General features: G+C 40.1%; 1 protein-coding gene across 6 annotated transcripts in view; it reads left to right on the forward strand.

Annotated features, from left to right (window-relative positions):
* KNTC1 (kinetochore associated 1) overlaps positions 1 to 21,382 on the forward strand; it is an 80,574-nt gene that overhangs the window by 13,328 nt on the left and 45,864 nt on the right. For 4 of the 6 annotated variants that reach the window (XM_048821899.2, XM_075120073.1, XM_075120074.1 and 1 more), the window contains exons 11-29: positions 56 to 168; positions 954 to 1,008; positions 1,501 to 1,599; positions 3,684 to 3,727; positions 3,827 to 3,892; positions 3,975 to 4,050; positions 5,206 to 5,331; positions 5,422 to 5,511; positions 6,847 to 6,912; positions 7,453 to 7,514; positions 8,466 to 8,577; positions 9,486 to 9,629; positions 9,860 to 9,916; positions 10,268 to 10,369; positions 12,768 to 12,884; positions 15,585 to 15,728; positions 15,935 to 16,033; positions 16,982 to 17,085; positions 17,274 to 17,379. In XM_048821899.2, the coding sequence (XP_048677856.2) occupies positions 56 to 168; positions 954 to 1,008; positions 1,501 to 1,599; positions 3,684 to 3,727; positions 3,827 to 3,892; positions 3,975 to 4,050; positions 5,206 to 5,331; positions 5,422 to 5,511; positions 6,847 to 6,912; positions 7,453 to 7,514; positions 8,466 to 8,577; positions 9,486 to 9,629; positions 9,860 to 9,916; positions 10,268 to 10,369; positions 12,768 to 12,884; positions 15,585 to 15,728; positions 15,935 to 16,033; positions 16,982 to 17,085; positions 17,274 to 17,379 (1,782 nt within the window). The remainder of the gene's footprint in view (positions 1 to 55; positions 169 to 953; positions 1,009 to 1,500; positions 1,600 to 3,683; positions 3,728 to 3,826; positions 3,893 to 3,974; positions 4,051 to 5,205; positions 5,332 to 5,421; positions 5,512 to 6,846; positions 6,913 to 7,452; positions 7,515 to 8,465; positions 8,578 to 9,485; positions 9,630 to 9,859; positions 9,917 to 10,267; positions 10,370 to 12,767; positions 12,885 to 15,584; positions 15,729 to 15,934; positions 16,034 to 16,981; positions 17,086 to 17,273; positions 17,380 to 21,382) is intronic. The other 2 variants (XM_075120075.1, XM_075120076.1) reach the window with 2 other exon arrangements.

A 21,382-nucleotide genomic window follows, 5' to 3' on the forward strand; every position in this document is an offset into this window, starting at 1 on the left:
CTTGATTATGTCAAGAAAGTATGAAGTGGATACCTGACTTTTTGTTTTCTTCTAGAACATTTTGAGCATGTGGGATGTTTATTCTCTTACTTTGATTTGGGATTGGCCTTTAGTTCGTATTGAAGAATTTCTTCTAACTACAGAATCAGATTCTTCTTCAGTCGTAAGGTAAATGAAGAATTATAGTACCATCTTTGGAATATGAAGGGCCTATTACTGCAGGAACTGTCCAACCCTCATTTGACTTCCTGTGTGTCTTGGGGTAATCCCCAGTTGGTGACGTATGACAGATCTCATTTTTGCTTCTCACAGCGTTCCACTGACATTTTTCTAGCTCAGTAAAGCACAATACTGGATCTGCAGCCCAAGTATCCTTGACTTCCTTCCAGAGAGGGTAAAAATGAGGCCTCCTGCAGAGTGACTCTCCTTATTACTATTAAAGCAGTTTAGAACCCTCCCCCTAGAGTTGCAAGCATCATTTTGGCAACACTCTCATCTGCTGGACTGAACACTGGAGTATTGCTCTCAAGACTATGAGATAATAACATTATCCATAATAAATGCTATATAAATTCTAGTTATCTTCAAAGTAGGAAAATAAGTGGTATCTCATTTTGCAGGTTATGAAATTGAGGCACAGAGTTTAGGTGAATTGGCTATACCTACAAAAGAAATTGGTAACAGAGCAGAGATTAGAACACAAGAATTCTAGCTCTTACCATTAGACCATACTTTTCTTCCAAGTTTGCCACCACATGCATGGTTTCAAGCTTGGAAATTGAACTCCTATCCTATGTATGGTAACATATTGTGCTACTACAGGGCCATATATTGTAGTACTACAATATCTCAGTTTTCATAGAATACCTAAATTTTACAGATTGTTTCAGTATCTTTTTATAAACTTCATAATTTAACATAAGATTGATTCGGGGTTTTTTTCTTCTTTATAGGCAAGGGACTGCCAGCCTTAAACTAATAACCTTGACAGTACCTGTTAACAAACAGGTACGAATCTCTTTATTTATCTATATTCTGTTTTATTTTGATTACACAGCAGTTGAAAAGCGTGAAGATACGAGATGGCTGATTGTGCATGTAGTCAATAGTTGCCTTTTTCCTCAGTGTTTGCACTAAAAAAACCCCAAACTGGTATAAAAAGCAACCGTTATTTTGCTTTCTATTAGTTGCCCAATGTGAACAGGCATTGGAGTTAAGATAACTGAAACAGAATGTTGGAGTGAGATTAGTAGATATGCTTGTTTTTAAAAATATAATAAACATAGATGACATCTTCTAAAACAGTGTTCAACTTTCTCAAATTTTTGGCGTTTGTCCTCTGGGGGGCTCCAAAAAGTGCTCAATAAATTTTTTACCTCATTCTGTAGAAACACTCCAGAAAGAATCCTGCAAATAACTGTGGGGATTAATTTATTTTATCAGGCTGCACCAAATTTTGAGTTCTACATTTACCTTTTTGTTTTTTCCCTTATTTTATAGATGAGAAACCTCATGGTTTTTTCACTGCCTGCAATGCACCTGCTCTATTCTTTGGAAGTATCTGATGTTTCTTCACTGGTTCAAAGTGGAATTAACACAGTATGTTTATATTTCTTTAAAAATTTAAGTGTTTTAATATGTATAACTTCTAAAGCGGTTGCTATGTTTGTTATTTCTTTTAGATTAGAGCCCCAAAAGTGGTAAAAACTATACATTCATATAAGAACAATTCCTTCCCCTGATGATCTTACAATCTAAATTAAACAAAACAAAAAAACCCCATGTCCTAAAAAATAATCCAAAGGACACAGGAAAGAGATAAATTATACAAACGGTGATCAGGGTGGTGCTGAGCCCATGTCTTATTAGTTTAATATTTTTATATTATGGGCAGCTGCCAATAAATCTTGCTGTTAGATTTATGGTTTGTGGGGTTTTGTTTTCTTAGCGTAAATTTTTTTTTTTTAGGTGACGCTACTGAGGTAGGTTTTTATGGAAGATTTAATTGATGAGGTGACAGCTTGACAAATGGATTTTTGGAGGGACATTCCAAACACAAAGGGCAGTTTGGAAGAAGGAGCTGAGAGATAGCCAAAGGGTTATCAACGCTTGCGTCACTGGTGGAGTGGAGTGGGTATTGGGAAATGTGAATGGATACCAAGACAGAGGTGTAGGTAGCTGTGCATTACTGTCCTCATTTTCAAGATGCTAAATAAGTTCTAGATTGCCTGTGCAGCACAGTGCGGAACTGGTCAAATGACTCAGGAGTATAATATGTTTGAAGTACTTGGCAAGAAAGATTATTTGGGCCATGGCATTTGGAGACAATAGAGGCTAATATAAAAAGCCAAAGAAGAGGAGATGATGATAGTCAAGGCAGGAGGTCAGGACAGAAATTTTGGCTTTCTAGATGAAGAGGACAGGTTGACTTTTAAAGACGTGAAGGAAAAAGTGACTGTCATGGTTCAGGGCCACTCCACCTGTATGCCCCTCCATGGTCCCTTTGGGCCTCCACTTTAGACTCCTGGCTCTTGGGTAGACAGCCATGCGTCCCTCCCTCCTGCCCGGGTTTTTTCCAGGCTGCACAGTTCCTGCCTACACTGAGATATTCCCAGCGAGCCAGACTGCCTAAACAGGCCAGCATCTGTGCTTCAAATTCTTTCCAGAGGCTATGAACAGCTATAATTATCAGCAGTCACAAGTGACCACACAAACGTAAGCAAGTACGTTTATTTTTAAGGTGAAAACATTAGAGAAAAAACATTAAAAAATAATAAGGGAAACTACACACTTGCTAAAAAGCTTATCAGAGATCACCCCATCCCCGACTCCAACCTCAGGCTCTGGTAGATGTTAGTCCTTTAAACCCCACAACTGTTTTTTTCTTCCCCCATTGTAGTAAGTCTCAGATTCAGAACCAGAATAACCATGAATAGTTTGATCTTTTCTTTATATTGCTTGGGCCTTTGATCTTGGCCTCATGTAACAGGTGAACCTCACAGACAAAGCTCCACTCCTGGGGGCATATTTTGAAAAGGCTGGGTTTTTGTATAACCATTGGTGGGCAATTTGCATTCACTTGCCCCTAGATATTTACCAGGAAATTCACTTTACACATATTGTCCCAAATGTCCATTCAGGCTGGGCATATTGTTCAGTATATTCCTTTGATCATCCAGGCCTTGCATTCCATTTCCCTCAAAGAGGTTACATAAAATCCTGGCCTAAAGTAACACACAAATCATTAATTTAATACATTGGACCTCAAAAATATTTAAACTTAATTCAATAATGCCTCCCAAGGATACTGCAGGAAATTGCCATATCTGTCAGGGTGATATGGCCTGGAAGTGGGGAAGAAGGTGAGGGAGAGGTCAGAAATGACACTACTGTTGAGGGCATGAGTGTTAGAATGAAAGTGTCACCAGTAATTGAGCTGAGGTAATGGGGGGATTTTGGGTAGAAAGACAGAGTTCAGTTTGGGCCATCTTAAGTTTTAGATGGTGGCAACCATCCTGGACAAAATATTAGTGAGACAGCAATAGGTGAGATATTGGGTAAGAGAAAATAAATATTTACATTCCAAATTAATAACCTCTTCATTATTGTTAGTTGCTTTGTACTGCTTGAGATTTTTTTTTCTTTTTTTTGTAACTTTAGTTTCTAATAATTATCTACTGCAGGATACAATATACTTTTTGGAAGGAATTAATGAAAATCACCAAAAGTAAGTCATATATTTGCATTTAATTAGATTACTGTTATATGGACATGTGTACAATTATTTTATATTCATACAATGTCATAATTCCATAATTGCTTTCAGGTCCCCTGAAGGCCCGGTGTCTGTTTTAGTATTGAGAAGTTTAACAGAAGCCTTGCCGGAAAACAGGTATATTTTCTGTTTTGAAATTTTGCTTTCCCTTTATGTAACTTTGATACCTTATCACGCTTTATTTAATTTCTCTCCCTAGATTAAGTCGCTTACTTCACAAGCACAAGTTTACTGAAGCTGAGAATTTTGCTGTTCAGTTTGGACTGGATGTTGAGGTAAATGACTCATACTTGGCAATAAATTAAGAGATTAATTTGTGAGATTGAATTTATGAACTGAGTTTCTGTCTTTGTTAATTTCTTAATAGGATATAAAAAACATTCAAATTATGAATTAGCTTTAAAATAAACTGATTTAAGATGAGCAGTTGTGTGTGAAAGAAGTAAATTTTCATCTGACATAACTAATATATCTCTGAACCATTCTTCATAAAGTATGCCTTCTGATGGAGGTTACCCATATAAGCATCAGGGGTGTAGCGCTGCTTGAAGAGCAGCACTTAATGTATGTTGATTAACAATAAAAAGACTAATTGGTTTGAGTCATTGCATTATTATTAGAACTTCCTTGGGATACTGGATCCAATCCTGCAGGGTGCTGAGCTCCCTCAATTCCTATTAGCTATTAGAGACCTCAGCATCTCCCGGGGGAAGCTCTCTTGGCCTTATTCTGAACTTGAACTATTTCTTTAGACAGACTGTTCTTAGTTGACAAAAAATCACGTTAGGGCCAATACTGCACTAGCTTTTTCTATGGCAATTCACTGGAGTTTGCCATTTGACTCGGATGGTAGCAGAAGCAGGACTGTAGCACTCGCCTTAGATATGAAATGCTAACTGTTTATGATTAACCAAATTTTCTAGTGGACATATTTTCTGAAATTGATCAAGAGAAATTAGAATTTATCAACAAATAATTTTTTACTTCAAAAGAGAGTGAGTTAATGGGTGATCAAGATAGATGGGATTAGCAGCATGTTTTGATTAGTTAACTTTATAGTTGTATTAATAATGAGTTAAAATAGCCATAGGCGCTTTTTTTTTTTAAAGAATTTAATCTTTCCAGGGTCCTGAAGATAAATAGGAGTTTATACAACTTAACTCAACTTTATAAAACATCATATGGAAAAAGCCCAGAGAACTCTATCACCCACCCTGCACTCCTGCGCAAACATGTATAGTTTAGTAAGCCAAGAAGTACCATGATAGGCACTTCTTAAATGAGGACATTCACCTTATTTGGACGTAGTTTCCTCCAGAATAATATTGTGATCTGACCATGTGATGACCTTTCAACTAGAGAGAGAGATTATCTCTTTAAAGCAGTAGGACACTAGTTTTAAAAGTGTCTGCCTTTGTTTTTTAAAACAGCTTGTTTACAAAGTAAAAGCAAGTGCCATTTTAGAGAAATTGGCTTCATCTTCCATTGGGAGTTATGGTCAAACAGTTTGGTTAGATCTTGTGGATGAAGCTAAAGAAAATCTGCATAAAATACAGGTATGTTGCACGACTCTTGTTGCACACATTCAACCAAGCTGAAAGGGAGCCTAGAGTTAAGAATTTTAAACTGTTTCTTTAATCAAACAGGATAACCATTTTGTCGTGAATTACTGCATAAATACTCCATGGCTGACGTATGAAACAACTCAGGAAATGTTAAACTATGCTAAAATCAGAGTAAGTTTTATATGAAATTGCTCATACCAGTACATTTCTGCTCTGTTTTCCCACTTGACTTGAATGACTGTCACTCTACAAGGGATGTTGCAGCTCAACAAAGAATGATACTGTTTTGGAGGACTGGCCAAAAAATTATGCAGACTAAGGGCTAAGCAAAAGGGGAGATGCTGTTGAGCACACTTTGTTGCTTCTCTATGCTAGGGTAAAGCATATTCCCAGTTAACACTTACTGTCAACAGCAAGCATTCCAGACACATTGCCTAATATGAAAATCATTTTTGCTTGTAGATGTGGTGTGTGGACTAGTTTTCTAGCTGACTTTCCTTATGCTCTTGAGTGTTGTGAAGGGATCCTTTTCCTCTTTCCCCTGCACAAAGAGCAGGACAGGGTTTCGTTTGCACATTGGAAACCAGGATTTAGTCTTGGGCGCAGCAGGTTTACTAAGCCCTTTGCATGGACTGAAAACTAAACACTTATTTGAATTTTTCGTTCTTTTCACATTCCAGACTTTCCTGCCTTATTTAAAAGAACCAGGTAGATATATTATGGCCCTGATCCTGCAAACACTGCATACATGTAGAGCCCTGTTTAGATACTTTTTGCAGATCGGATACACGTTTGTGTATCTGCAGATATCCACTGATATCTGCGGATTTGCAGGACTCTACACTGGGGGCTGGGCTAGGCTCCGAGGCATCCTCCTGCCAGAGCCTGGTTGGGGAGAGCCATATGGGCAGCTGTGGGGAGCCTGTGTGGAGTCACTGACCCTCCACCTGTCCTAGGCTGGGCAGAGAGCCTGGAGGGCGGGGATATGGCCGGGGGCTGCTCCCCTGCCCACACCCTCCTCTGTTCCCCCACACACACTCCACGGGCAGGTGGACGGTCCACCACGGTTCCCTGGCTGGGCTCCTCGCTGGCCTGGGAGGGGGGAGACCTGTGGAGCTGCCTGGGGGCTGCTTGGGCCCCCAGCCCAGGGCAGGTGGAAGGTCCGCCACGGCTCCCCATGGCTGCCTGCCTGGCTCTGACCGTGGTCGGGCTGCGGCTCCAAGCCACCCCCTTCCCTGCACGGATACAAAATTTGTATCCACATCTGTCTGCTATCCGCAGAAATGGTCCATGGATATAAAGTGGATACCTGTGAACTTGCAAGGCTCTACATACATGCAGAGATCCTGTGGAAAGATTGAGAACTTGCAGGATCAAGTCCTTGATTTATGAAGATACTAGTTTTTTGTTAGTGTTTACATTAAAATTCTACAGTGCTGTGCAATATCTGATACATTATGCATCAACAGTATTGTCAACTATTGTGTGTTAATACATTCATTTCAGATCTTGAAGAGAGATAACAAAACGATTGCTTCCTTATCTGATGGGGTTCAAGTGTCCATAACAGAAGTAAGAGAACAAATAAAAATTGCCTTAATTTTAAAAATGTGTTGACTTCCTTTAAACAGTTAGGCAATTTTAAAAATTGGATTAATGTCTAAATGTCTTAAAAATTTAATCTAAAAACACTCTTAAAATGAGATGAGATCCTGATACAGATATTGCTTTCAGAATGAAATGCTTCCTCTTCCTATAGAAATGAATGGTTCTTGAGTACTCTAGAAGCTAGAGAGATCAATCTGATGTTTGTCTCTTGAATTTTTAATGTTCTGAAGGAGCTTTTAAACAATTATAAAATGTTTGTGTTTATTAAGCCCTGTTGCAGCTAAAATGGTATTCTGACAGTGTACAGGAGGTGGAGTGTAAGCCATTTATCGTCTTGAATTTTTGGAATAATATGTACTACGTAAATTGTCCTGCTTGACTAATTGGTTAGAGATTTTGGAAACCACCTGTACCTATCATTTTTATATTGGTTTTTCTTAACATCACTTTCTGAATAGCTAGAGTTTTCCCTTCAACTAAAATAACTCCTTTATCTCTGTACAGGTACTGAGAGCTCAAGCAAGGCTAACTACTTTCTATGGAGCCTTTGGACCAGAGAAATTCAGGTTTCCATTAAAAAATGTTTTTCTTTTTATGTCGGGCTTTCCACTTGGTGTCTCCTCCTTCATTCATACTTTTACTCTCTCACCCCACCCCCAGAGCAGGTAGTGAGAAAGGAGCAGAGCTCCACTCCTGTCCCTAACATGACAGCTGAGGTAGCACAAAAGAGAGGGAAGTAACCTAGCTCCAGTGGGCTGCAGTAAGCTACTTCTGCCTCCAGGAGCATGTGGGAGAAAAAAAAAGGAATTGTGACCATCAGTCATAGTTCCTTTACTCTGAATCTCAATTTTTCCCCAGAACTGCTCTGCTTTGGTGTTAGCCAAAGGCTCAATCTAGTATGTCAGCCTTTTTCCTTTTCTTCTATGGTCTTGTTTAATTTCCTATCTGCATAGGAGGTCAGCCTGCTCTGCTGTTTGTCTCCTTGATTGATTTATTTATTAATTACAAGCAAATTAAACAGAAAAATGTGTATCTTCCTTGTATGTGGGGTCTAATTTTCCCTCTATGTAACCATTAGGTTGGTGGTAGTTCTGCCACACACGAAGGGGGAAATGCACACTGCAGCCTTTTTTTGGACATTAGTATTTATTCCTTCACTGGGCTCATGATATACCACCAAGTAGCTGTATTGTGCCTCCTTGCAAAACAAAAACTGAGGAGGCCAGAAGGGAGCGTACAAAGTAAACCCTGGCCATTTGAACCAGAAGAGAAGTTAAGTCAAGCCTACATGGTGAAAATATGTAACCTAGATTTTTATGGTGCAGATGCTGTATTTTAAGCATTATTTAGCAGAAAATTGGAATTTGTGGGTGTGTGTCATAGAAGAGAGATGATTTTTCAAAAACCTATATTCACTTTACCACTATCTTTGTTCTATAAAAACTTGGTGGAACATGTGTATGTATTTTAAATACTTTACATGAAAGCCTAAACACTTTTCCTCATCACACTCCTAGTGGAATTGCTTGGACTGAATTCTTGAATAATGAAGACATTTTCAAGAACATCCTTTTTCAGCTAGAAGGAGGCAATCTTCCTTGTGCGCAATACCTCTGGCTTAGGCATCAGGTATGAAGTCTCAAGTGTTTTTTAAAATCTCTGGTTTCAGAGTAGCAGCCGTGTTAGTCTGTATTCGCAAAAAGAAAAGGAGTACTTGTGGCACCTTAGAGACTAACCAATTTATTTGAGCATAAGCTTTCGTGAGCTGTAGCTCACGAAAGCTTATGCTCAAATAAATTGGTTAGTCTCTAAGGTGCCACAAGTACTCCTTTTCTTTTTTTAAAATCTGTTGTTCTAGAAAGTCTAATATTAAACACCTCCTTGACGAGTAGAAAGTCTGAGAGAATCCCATCTTTGATGAGGCTGACTTACGTTATCCTATTTCCTTTGCGTTCTGAACTTGTTACTGGTTAGACAAATTAATTTCTGTTGTAACATTCCAGATAAGTCCATTTTGGGGGATGCCAAAGCCATGAAAGATGACATTTTTGGGACTCTGTTAGGCTTGCTGTCTCGTGTTTACCTTCTTAGGGGCCATGAATCTTGCTCACTAACAGAATTTTTAAGGCTTGCTTAAGACTTGACTGCTGCCTTGAAAATGCTTTGAAAACAGCTATGTGGATTGAGATGTAACAAATCCAAAATGCTGGCCACAAGGTATTGAATTTCCCATTGTCTTGCTGGAGAGAGCTAGAGATCCATAACTTTTTGGTTTTCTAAAGCAACAACATTGTAAGCCCATTTCTGCTTCCACTGAAGTTTGTGGCAGCAAGATTGTGTTCTATATGTTGTGATAAATTCACTTCACTTAGATTTTGTTTAACTTGACTACACTTTTTAACATGACATGTTTTCATATCACTGAATGGCCAAACTCTTCAGTAATATAAAAAGCCAAGTTAGAAAGAGCAGTATCTTTATTATATAATAGCATATGCTATAATAAAAACATAATTGTTTTGCTTTTTATATCTTAGGCAGATTTTGAAAGCAGCTTTGATGTGAAAATGCTGGAGGACCTGCTTAACACAATCTGTGCTACCATTCCTGTAAAAGAACTGTGTCTGTGGTTTAAAAATGTTGTGATTCCTTTTGTAAGGAGGGTTGTGCCAAAAGGACAGGTAAAACTCTTAAAAGAAACATCCATGCAGATGACTTTTTTTTTTTTTTTTTTCAGATTAAGGTACACTGTTATATGCAAGCCTCTTGCAGAAATGGTATTTTTGATACTCAGAAAAGCCATTTCTTTAATAGTGACTTTCTATAGTTTGTTTCAAAAATTAATAATTTTACTTCATATTATTGTAAATGTTTTTCTTTAACACAACATTTTAATCATTATGTATTTCAGAAAATATTAGCAAAATGGCTGGAACAAGGAGCCCGAAATCTTGAATTAACTGATAAGGTAAAGTATCAGGGCGGTAGCCGTGTTAGTCTGTATCCACAAAAAACAAGGAGTCCAGTGGCACCTTAAAGGCTAACAGAGTTGTTTGGGCATAAGCTTTTGTGGGTAAAAAAACCACTTCTTCAGATGCATGGAGTGAAAACTACCTTTTCTAACTTTACTAATTTTCACTCTGTGAATCTGAAGTGTTTTTTTACCCACAAAAGCTTATGCCCAAATACTTTGTTAGTCTTTAAGATGCCACCGCACTCCTTGTTGTTTCTGATAAGGTAAAGTATATTTATGCTGAAAAAAACCTTGTATTTCTACACTTGTACTGATAGTCTCACTAATTTCTAATATTTTGGTTAGGTAAATTGGCCAGAAAATGGACTTCAAATGGCAGAGGTGTTTTTTACAAGTAAAAATCCAGGTGAACTGGGCCTGGCATCTTCCTGGCGTTGGATTCCCTTGGTAAGGAGTATAGTTAATTGATAACACTATGTTGCTGACTAAATATTTACATTACTGGGACAGATCTTAACATGTAGTCTTTTTATAATATGATTGCTAAGACCCAGTAATAGCAATCAAATACATTCTTTTGGTGAGGGAAGACTAATTTTAGGGAAATGAGGAATTAAGTTCCTATCTTCCTTTGTCTTATCTTTTAGCCGTGTTAACAAAATGTCCTTTTTGCTAGCCTTAACACGTTTGCAGTTCCGAAATTGGGATGTAACATGTCTCTCCCTAGCCCATAAGGGGGCAGGGGGGGAATTACTTATAGCATGTCAAAGTTCCTGACTGATCTTCTCAACAATATTTACAACAAATCTTTTGACACATTCTGAACTTGTTTGTGATTATACAAACCAAATCAATTATGGTAGCTCTGACAGTTTGTTTGTTGCTGTCTCTTCAGCAATACAACATATTTTTGCAGTTTCAGTCACTTTTATTGTGTTAGTCTCTGAAGTGCCACAAGTACTCCTTTTCTTTTTGTTTTGTGACAAATCATAACACTTAGCAAATTCCTGTGTTCAATAAAGTTGAGAATCTCACTCTTGCCATAAATCCCTATATATGAAGGTAGTAAATATACTATAGTACAATTTTGTATAGTACCTGCAATATAACATTACTACAGAACAATTTATGGCTTTAAAAAAAAAACAAAACACATTATCAGGAGGACATAAACCTATTAGCAAGACATGGAAGGCTACCGTGTGGTGAGTGCTCACCAGTCAGGTTCAGGGACCAACTCAGGCACACAGATATTAATGATGGACAGCAATACAAAATTGTCAGATAGAAATAAAAAGGGAGTTCTTCTTCCCCTCTTCTAGAGCCTTCTGGGTGCAGTGAAGAGGGACGATATGGTGTTTGCTACTCTCTCACCAGCCTCTTTTTGTTTTGAATCCTACTCCTACATTAATAATTCTGGTATCTGTCAGCTTTTCTTAGCAGCAGCATGAAATTGACATGGTTCTTGAGAGTGTCACTGTAGAAAGAGAAGGCCCTGAAACATAAATTCTTGTATCAGAGGCCCAGTCTAAGGCCTGAAGCCTGAATCAAAGTAAAGCCTGAACCAAAGTACTTCCAGGCAGTGATAAGCAAAGCTGGGCTGTGAGCCAGAGGCAGGTCCCACTCACAGAAGTTGGCAAGAAAAGGTTGTTCGAGGCATGTGCACACACACACACAAAGTGCTAATGAGAGGAACTTGTGCCAAGACAGTGGCAAGATACTCCACAGACATAACAAGGAACAGGCAGGTATATCTTAAAGACAGGGTCAAAAGGACAACATGATGGATAGATTCATTTGAACTATGATGAGTAATCAGTCCCACGAAGGTATAAAAGTAGGTCCCAGAGCGCATATCTTTGACCAGCCTAGGGGGCAGTGGAGTGTCTTGCCACTGACTGAGCTGTGTCCATTGCCAGAGTCGTATGCCCTGTAGAGGCTATAGGGAACTATTACCATGCTTCATTTGACAATAAACCTGGCTCAGGTTCCTTCGTACCTTACTAGAGTCTGGTTTTTGGGGGTTCTCTTGGGGTCTGCTATGTTAGCTATCTGCACAGAGCTGGAGCAGCACACAGAGGGAACACACACGCAGCCAACTGTTATCATCAAACAAGAGCGGAGCACCACACCGGTAGCTACCGACAGTCACTGCTGACTAGAAATGGTGAAACTAATTAGTCTTGTTTAACTTGTTGCTGTTTGCCAAAGTTCTGGACCATGGCAAAGGCAATGAACATGCCTATTTGTAGAGGCAGAAAGTGACACTGAATTGGCTTACTCTTTCAAATGTAAGCTGAATGTATCTCGACAAAAGAAAGACAAACTTAGTAGATTTTAAGCTTTCATTAAAACAAACATTCCACAGAATTAGGACTTCCCCCCCTCCTCCCCATGCAATGGGGGTGTAGGCGCAAGTAGCTTTTTCAAATAATGGGTTAGTCCATGCAAATAAAAGTAAATTTATGTAGGTTATAGTCATATGTATTCTATAGATACAGTAGCACCTGTAAATATGGTGGGACAGGTGACAAGAAATAAAGCACAAAGCAAACCAACTGCTCATTGCAAAAGCTGAAAATGTGGAAACTATCAGTAGAACACAGTAATTGTCAGAGCTGCTGTCTTTAAACCGTCTGAGCCCTACATGTTAAATGCTCAATGAAAAGCAGATGAATTGTCTCTTGCCGCTCCTGATATGTCCCCTTTTCAGACTATGGGCTGACTTTTTAAATTGTATGTTTTTTATGAAAAAAATAGCAGTTCTACGAAGACCTTCACATAATACGCAAACTTCAGACAATTATCGATAAGTTCCTCAGGAAATTTTTCTCTGATGTTTCAGAAGTGTGGTGATTGTGAAGAGGTGCATCGGTTAAAGAAGCTGGTGAATGATTTACAAGAATTGGTAGATCTCTACAGAAAGTACAGCTGCAAACTAGCGCTGTGTGATTTTGAAAAGGTAGTATTGCAGGCTTATTAAAAATAATATCTGAGAACTGTCTGTATGGTTGGCACGTCATAAAAGTCACCGAGCCAGAATAGTTCTGTGGATTGAGCATAGGATTTCAAGCCAATAATCCCTGCTCTGACACTGACTTTTTGGTTTGTGTACACTTTATGGCATGTACAGTACACTCAGCTAGCCTGGGTATAAATACCAGCTTAGATGGTGAGGCACTGCTTAAGTGTGTAGAGTACAAACACGCCAAACCTTTCTACAAGCCCGAACACTGCCTCCCACGTCTACAGTGCTATTTTTAGCAGTATAGTGTCCCGCAGCCTCCCCCCATCCAGAACTTTTCACTGCTGCACGTAACTATGCACCAGTGTGGACACAGCCCATGTTTAACTGCAGCATTGGCCAGCCTCCTGCATCAACAGGTGAGTGAACTTGATGGGGCCAGCAATGAAAAGGACAGTCCCAGTAGCAAGGGAGGGAGACACTCACCAAACAACAATAGGTAGTGCCTCCCCCTGGGAATCTGAGGCACCCATTGGCCAGCTGTGGGAGAGGAGTGCTGATTGGCCAGCATTTCCCAGAATTTAGCCCAGTTCAGGGGCCATGTGTAGCCTCTTTTGGCTCTGTGCCAGCAGCCCACTCTACCACTCAAACTAGGAATAAGAACCTAGCCTGACAGATGCTGTGGGTCTAGCCAGTCAGCTGTTTAGGGGGGGTAAGGGATGAGGTTCTTCCCATATGCCCATTAGCAAAGGATCAAGGAGTTTTCCTTGCAGCACTTTCAAGCCACAGTGGGTTGAGTAGGAACACACTTGGTACCTGTAGTCGATTGCTGCTGACTCACCAGCATGGCACCTCCTACTGGTCAGTCCAGGAATGAGCTTATCTAGCTCAGGAGCACCCTCCTCTGGCCAGTTTCTCCCTGCCCTTACCTGCCCCTCTGCAGTCCCTTTATCTCCACCATGTATAGGCCTCACATTCCTCCTGGACCACAGTGCCCCTTACCTTGGGGTGCTGCCCCTCACCCAGGGAACCCCACTCCCCTGAGACCACCTCACCTCAGTGACCCACTGCCAGTCCTCATCTAGCCCCTTTATTCAGGGACAAACTGCAGTCTGCAATGGCCACTCACCATTGGCTAGGGGGTTGGACCTGCTGCCTTTCCTTGCAGCCCCAGTACCTCCTTAGGCCTTCCTGTCAGGCCTCAGCCTGGGAGGTCACCAGGCCTGAGCTCCCCAGCTCAGCTTTCCCCTTCCCCAGCACTGCTCTGTTGAAGGTACCCTGTGCTCCCAGTGCAGTCCTTCCTCTCCTAAGGCTGGAATGAGACTGCCTGCCTCCTAGCTCACAGCCCTTTTTATACCAACCCTACCAGGCCTGGATTGGCTGCTACCTGCCTTCACCTGATTGGCCTCTTGGGGCAACTCTTTCCCAGAGCTGGTTTTAACCCCTTTCTCCCCAGAGCGGGGTGCTCGCCCCTCTACAGTACCTAACAGGAGTTGTTTATTCATCGCAACTTGCGTTGGGTTTCTAGTGCAGTTAAGAGAATACTGTGAACGGTTCCCAGAGGTAAAAGACCTGGGATTTTGGTACTGGGCCTCAGGCTCAAGTGATAGGGTGAGACCTAGTGGCCTTTGCGGTCCAAGGTCAGACCTTGTGACCCTTGACCCTCTGTCTCCCTCTTGGTGGGGAGGGTGATGAGACTTGGAGCTCAGGCCTGAAAGATTGGCTGAGTAGAGCTTACCCTGTCTTATGGGTTATGTAGTAAGGAGCCCTGTAACCCCTGCACTGGAACCAATTAAATGCCTGGTATAAGAGAATATGGGTGATGGGCAGGTAGCGCCCCTCCATTGTGTTAAAGTTGTGACCTGCTGCTTAATTCCATGCATGTGTCTGTCCTCATTTTGCCACTGTGTCCATACCAAGTAGCTACATGTACCCTACATGCTGCTGCAAGTGTAGACAAGGCCTTTGACTTTGGGTAGATCATTTAATCTTGCTGTGCCTTGCTTTCCCTATACATAAGAATGGCCATACTGGATCAGACCAAAGGTCCATCTAGCCCAGTATCCTGTCTTCAGATAGTGGCCCCTGCTAGGTACTTCAGAGGGAATTAATAGAACAGGTAATCATCAAATGCTCCATTCCCTGTCACCCATTCCCAGCTTTTTGGAAACCGAGGCTAGGGATCCCATCCCAGTGAATAGCCATTGATGGACCTATCCTCCATGAATTTATCTAGTTCTTTTTTTAACCCTGTTATAGTCTTGGCCTTCACAACATCCTCTGGAAGAGAGTTCCACAGGAATAATAATATTAAACCACCACAAAAGGGTGTCATGAAGTATGTTTATTGCATGGAAATGCTTTCAAGATATAAACTGCTATATATATGTGATTAGGCATCGTCCCTTCCCCTATTAGTTTACAGTTTCTGATAGTGTCTATTGGGTGACAGTACAAGCTTGTAGTGGAGGAGAAATCAAAAGTTTAGCTCAACACAAGAAGGCTTTGTGGAAGAAGTCTGTAGGGGGGTTGGTTTTCTTTGGGCTGGGCAATGAACGTTAGGGCCTGAAGTTTTTCCTTATACTTCAGTGGGCATTGGATAAGGCCCTTAGAGAAATGAGGGAAGAATGCTGTTCGTTGTGCTACTCTAACATGCTCTGGAGCTTGTGTTTTTGTAACTGTTTTTCTGCCCCCTAGGAGAATGCAAGTACAATAGTATTCCGCATGTTTGATAAAGTTTTGGCACCAGAGCTCATTCCATCCATTTTGGAGAAGTTTATAAAGCCATACATACGGGAACATAATCTACAACAGGATGAACTTCTCTTGCAGTATATAAAGGTATCCATTTTCCCTCCCTTTTTAAAGGGATGTTATTTTAGGCAAGAAGTCAAGGATGATTGTTTGCTATATACTCTTACAATTTAGGGCCAGCTTCTGATATCCTTGAATGAAAAAATCTGGTCCTTAGTGTTGTTGAAATTATGGAATGCTTCTGCCATAATTCTGAATGTTTAATATTAAACTTTATTTATCAAAATACTCAGGACTTGCTAGAACGTTGTTGTACACGATCTACATCCGTGTTTGAAACTGCGTGGGAGGCAAAGGCAATAGCTGTCATTGGCTGCATATCTGATACAGATGTAAGTACATTAAATAAATGTACAAATGGATTTTAAGCTTGTTTTTTATGTTATGAATGAAAAAATTATGTTTATATTCAAGAACAGAATACATTGCGTGGTAGGAGTAAGGGATGGGCCAAATACCGTCCTGCATTTCAGTCAGTCCTAAGAGGATTCTTTGCTTCATCTGGTGCCTTTTCGCTTTCCCTTTAGTTAAGGCTGGTTTTTTTTCTGCTTTCCCACTGTCCTGGGTAGTTATACAAGTGGCCTTTTGCAAGGTGCAGAGCACCCTCGATTTTCATGATTTCAGGGGGGGAATCACAGTGGTGCCATTTTGGAGAGCATCCAGTGTGGTTGTGCATTGCATTATCATTGAGCCACCAGGATTACCTCAGTCACCATGGCTTTGTAGTTTTAGGTTTATCTTTTAGAAGAGTTGTTTCATTATCAGCAATTCTTTTTCTCGTATAATACTATGTTAAGGTACATATACATTTTTTGAAGCATTGCAGGAGCAACTTCCTGAGTCTTTTAGTAATCTAACAACAATTAGACCTACCTTCAAGAACTTTATACAACCTTGTAGCACACCTTGCATGATTTAATATTTTATTTAAAATTTTTGGAAGAAGCTCTCTAATCCCTTTTAATAAGGTTGCCAAAAGACAGAAACGTAGAAGAAAATAAAGCATACATCTTAGAAAACTATAAAAATATAAAACACAGCTATAACATCAATGGGAGTTCTGCATGTGGAATTATAGAATTGGGCTATAAATTATTCTGATAGTTTGAAGGCTTTCAGGGTGTGTCTGTGTTGTGTAAAACTTGGGGATACCTCCTTGTATGAATGGAGTTTGGGAAGGGAGAAACCTTCCATATCTAACTGAGTCATGGGTAAACTACACTTGAAGGATTTATGTAATATAGAGCTTTGTTTTCATAGAAATTTGGATTTCTTTGCAGCTGATATTTGATGCAGTACTGCAGATAATGCATGGTGCTGTGGTGCCCTGGAGTGCTGCTGTGGAGCAGCTAGTGAAGCAGCATTTGGAAATGAAACATGTCAAGTAAGGGAACATTACTTAACTCCTAACACCCATCTCTTCAAAATCTTGTAAGATACTTCACTCTTTTTTTTGGTTTGTTTTTTCTTTCAATTAGAATTCAGGGTAGAACTCTTTTACCTTTATTTTTAAAAAAATTATGCAGTAAGAAGAAGCAAAGCTATTAATAATAGTGACACATCTATTTGTAGAGTGAAGTTATTGCAGGAAAGTTCCAGACTGATGGAGATGAAGAAGCTGTTACGGGGCTATGGAATAAGAGATACTAATCTTTTAAAGGACAAACAGATGATAATGGTAAGTGGAGAGATACTATTTTTATTTATATTTTTACTTTGCTTCTGTAATATATATTCAAATAAAGATTACTAGGCTGCACAAGGCTTTGAGTATTTTGACAAGACTTTAGGGGCCAGACTTTGAAAAGCTCTTAGCACCCAGCAGCTCCCATTGTTCTGTTATTTCTTTTGAAAAGTCTGGCCTCTTCCTTTAGATAGTCTAAATGAGAGCCGAGCTCTACTGAAAAAAATCAGACCACACAAAGACAATCCAGAACAAGTAAAAATAAAATCAGCAAAGTAAATGTAACTTTTAGTCCTCATTCTCCTGCTTTTGGGAGACAGGAAAATTTAAGAACTACTAAAATGGCTTGTTGGCTGGATTAGAAGTGAGCATTTGTAGTCTACTGTTGAGACATGTTCAGAAAGGTGCTTATTAGTTCTTTCCATTGTTTAATGCTACCACAGGCTATTATCCTGTACAAAGGAACCAAACACAAATAATATGAATGAGATGGTTACAAAAGAAAGAAAATGTAGTCCTGCATTTTCTAATCCAAATGGGATTTTGTAACTACCTGTGGTTTGGTGCACTGTCCTTTTTCTTAATGAGATGCTTGGTAAAGAAAAACTCTATTCAATACAGATCTCTGCAAAGTATTTGAAAAGCAGTCTTAGTCTGCTTCCTACCCCCACCCGCCCCAATGCATCATCGGCAATTCTCAGACAACTAGAGATTAGATCTTTAGCATTTCTCATGTCCCTTGGGCTCTGTCTACACTTATGGCGAGGTGTAGAATACAGACACTGAACACACATGTGGCCATGGTCACTGGAGGCCTATAGTGAGAATGCTTAAACAGGCAAACTGCAAAGAATAGGGCAAACAACCTCAAGACTGGTGGTTTATTCTATAATTAGGGCCCCACCAAATTCATGGCCATGAAAAATGTCACGGACCATGAAATCTGGCCTCCTCCTGTGAAATCTGGTCTTTTGTATACTTTTCCCCTATACTTAGTTTTCATGGGGGAGACCAGTGTTTCTCAAATTGGAGGTCCTGACCCAAAAGGGAGTTGCAGGGGGTTGCAAGGTTATTTTAGGGAGGTTGCAGTACTGCCACCCTTACTTCTGCACTGCCTTCAGAGCTGGGCAGCTGCAGAGCAGCGGCTGTTGGCTAGGCACCCAGCTCTGAAGGCAGTGCCCCATCAACAGCAGTGCAGAAATAAGGGTGGCAATACTGTACCATGCCACCCTTACTTCTGCGCTGCTGCCTTCAGAGCTGGGCAGCCAGAGAGTGGTGGCTGCTGACTGAGGGCCCAGTTCTGGAGGCAGCAGCGCAGAACTAAGGGTGGCAATACCATACCATGCCATCCTTTAATGTGGATAAATGTAAAGTAATGCACATTGGAAAAAATAACCCCAACTACACATACAATATGATGGGGGCTAATTTAGCTACAACTAATGAGGAAAAAGATCTTGGAGTCATCGTGGATAATTCTTTGAAGACGTCCACGCAGTGGGCAGCAGCAGTCAAAAAAGCAAACGGGATGTTAGGAATCATTAAAAAAGGGATAGAGAATAAGATGGAGAATATCTTATTGCCCTTATATAAATCCATGGTACGCCCACATCTTGAATACTGCATACGGATGTGGTCCCCTCATCTCAAAAAAGATATACTGGCATTAGAAAAGTTTCAGAAAAGGGCAACTAAAATGATTTAGGGGTTTGGAACCGGTCCACTATGAGGAGAGATTAAAGAGGCTAGGACTTTTCAGCTTGGAAAAGAGGAGACTAAGGGGGGATATGATCGAGGTATATAAAATCATGAGTGGTACGGAGAAAGTGAATAAGGAAAAGTTATTTACTTGTTCCCATAATATAAGAACTAGGGGCCACCAAATGAAATTAATGGGTAGCAGGTTTAAAACAAATAAAAGGAAGTTCTTCTTCACTCAGTGCACAGTCAACCTGTGGAACTCCTTGCCTGAGGAGGTTGTGAAAGCTAGGACTATAATAGGGTTTAAAAGAGAACTGGCTAAATTCATGAAGGTTAAGTCCATTAATGGCTATTAGCCAGGATGGGTAAGGAATGGTGTCCCTAGCCTCTGTTTGTCAGAGGGTGGAGATGGATGGCGGGAGAGAGATCACTAGATCATTACCTGTTAGGTTCACTTCCTCTGGGGTATCTGGCACTGGCCACTGTCGGTAGACAGGATACTGGGCTGGATGGACCTTTGGTCTGACCCAGTATGGCCATTCTTATGTTCTTACTTCTGCACTGCTGCTGACGCTGGCTTTGCTTTCAGAGCTGGGATCCCCACCATCAGTCACCGCTCTCCAGCTGCCCAGCTCTGAAGGCAGCGCTGCCGCCAGCAGCAGTGCAGAAGTAAGGGTAGAAGTACCGCTACCCCCACCCCCCCCTGCACATGAAAACCTTACGACTGCCTCTCCCGCACATCTCCTTTTTGGGTCAGGACCCCTACAATTACAACACTGAAAATTCAGATTTAAATAGCTGAAATCATGATTTTTTTATTTTTTTTTAAATCATATGACCATGAAATTGACCAAAATGGACCATGAATTTGATAGGATCCTATCTGTAATTAGATTTTACCAAGCCAGTAACTAAATAGCTTCCGTAATGCTTACTGGTTATCAAGAAGCCAAAATACAGTTCCCTTTAAGCATTCCAACCTTTGGCTCCCCTCCAGACAGTCAAGTCTAATATAGTGAGGGTTACTGAAAGCCTTATTTGCCATATATGAAGTTCTACCAATCCCAAGAGATCAGATACATTACCTACCAGGTCAGTGAATATTTCAGATCTTACCCACGTACATGCTTACAGCCAATCCTTATTAACTAAATCTAAAATTTATTAATAAAAAGTACTGTGATGGTTAAAGATCATTATACATACAGATATGAATACAGTTCTTAGGTCAGTTTCATAGCAGAAGTGGTGAGGTTGCTGATTTGTAAAAATCCTTCTAGAATCAATTTAAAAGGTTATAGTCCAATAGGCTGTCCATGTGCATAGTTTTACAAATTCTTCCTTGAGAAATTGCAGAGATAATCCAGAGTAGACCTGGAGACCTCAGTCTTGTGACTTAGACTTTCCGTGACAAAATTTAAGCAGATCTGAGATAAAACAGGATCAGGTACGACTTCCTTTCTAGTGGAAGCAAGCTGTGGTCACAGCAGGGCTTCCTTGGCTGAAGAATAGGTAATGTATATTGTTGCTTTGAAGCTAATTTCTATTTCCTAGGCTTACACCAGAAACTAGTTGCATTCATTAGCACAGCATTTCCCAAACTGTGTTCCACGGAACACTGGTGTTCCACACAATGTGAATAGGTGTTCCGTGAAAGAATCTAGAATTTAATTTTGACCCTTGCACTTGATTTTTGTACTACTTTATACGTGCTTTCCAGTTAGAAATTGTTAGTTCAAGTTATTTTAAATTTGTATTTTTGCTTTGTTTTATAAAATAAAATATATTTGAGCATAAATAACGCAATTTTTTATTTGAAAATCAAACGACTACAAAATAATATAAGTGTTCCGTAATAGGCTAAAAAGTGTTCCGTGGCCAAAAAAGTTTGGGAAACGCTGCATTAGCATAAGACAATTAACCATCAGACAGTTCACAGGTAGTCTACTACAAATTTCAAAGACAAATGAAGACAATTATATTACACCACACGTTCCATCTAAATATTAATATCCCCTTTTGATTTCTGAATCAATAGAATATAGTCCTGAAACATCATTGACAGGAACAGAAGTTTAGCATCTGCAAGCTAAATTAGATCACATTGTTAAACTTCTAAGAAGATATCAGTAAACACAGATAAATACAATTAGTATCTGTTCTTAATTCTCTAACAATACAGGCCTACATTTCAAGGACTGTAGTCTATTTAACATGGCTTTTCTAACTATCCACAAAGAGTGGCCCTGTTTACCATTTCAGTACTCTTCTAATATGTCCTTAAAGGTTATGTTTG

This window comes from Caretta caretta, chromosome 15, assembly GCF_965140235.1.
Source record: "Caretta caretta isolate rCarCar2 chromosome 15, rCarCar1.hap1, whole genome shotgun sequence".
NCBI classification, from domain to species: Eukaryota; Metazoa; Chordata; order Testudines; family Cheloniidae; genus Caretta; species Caretta caretta.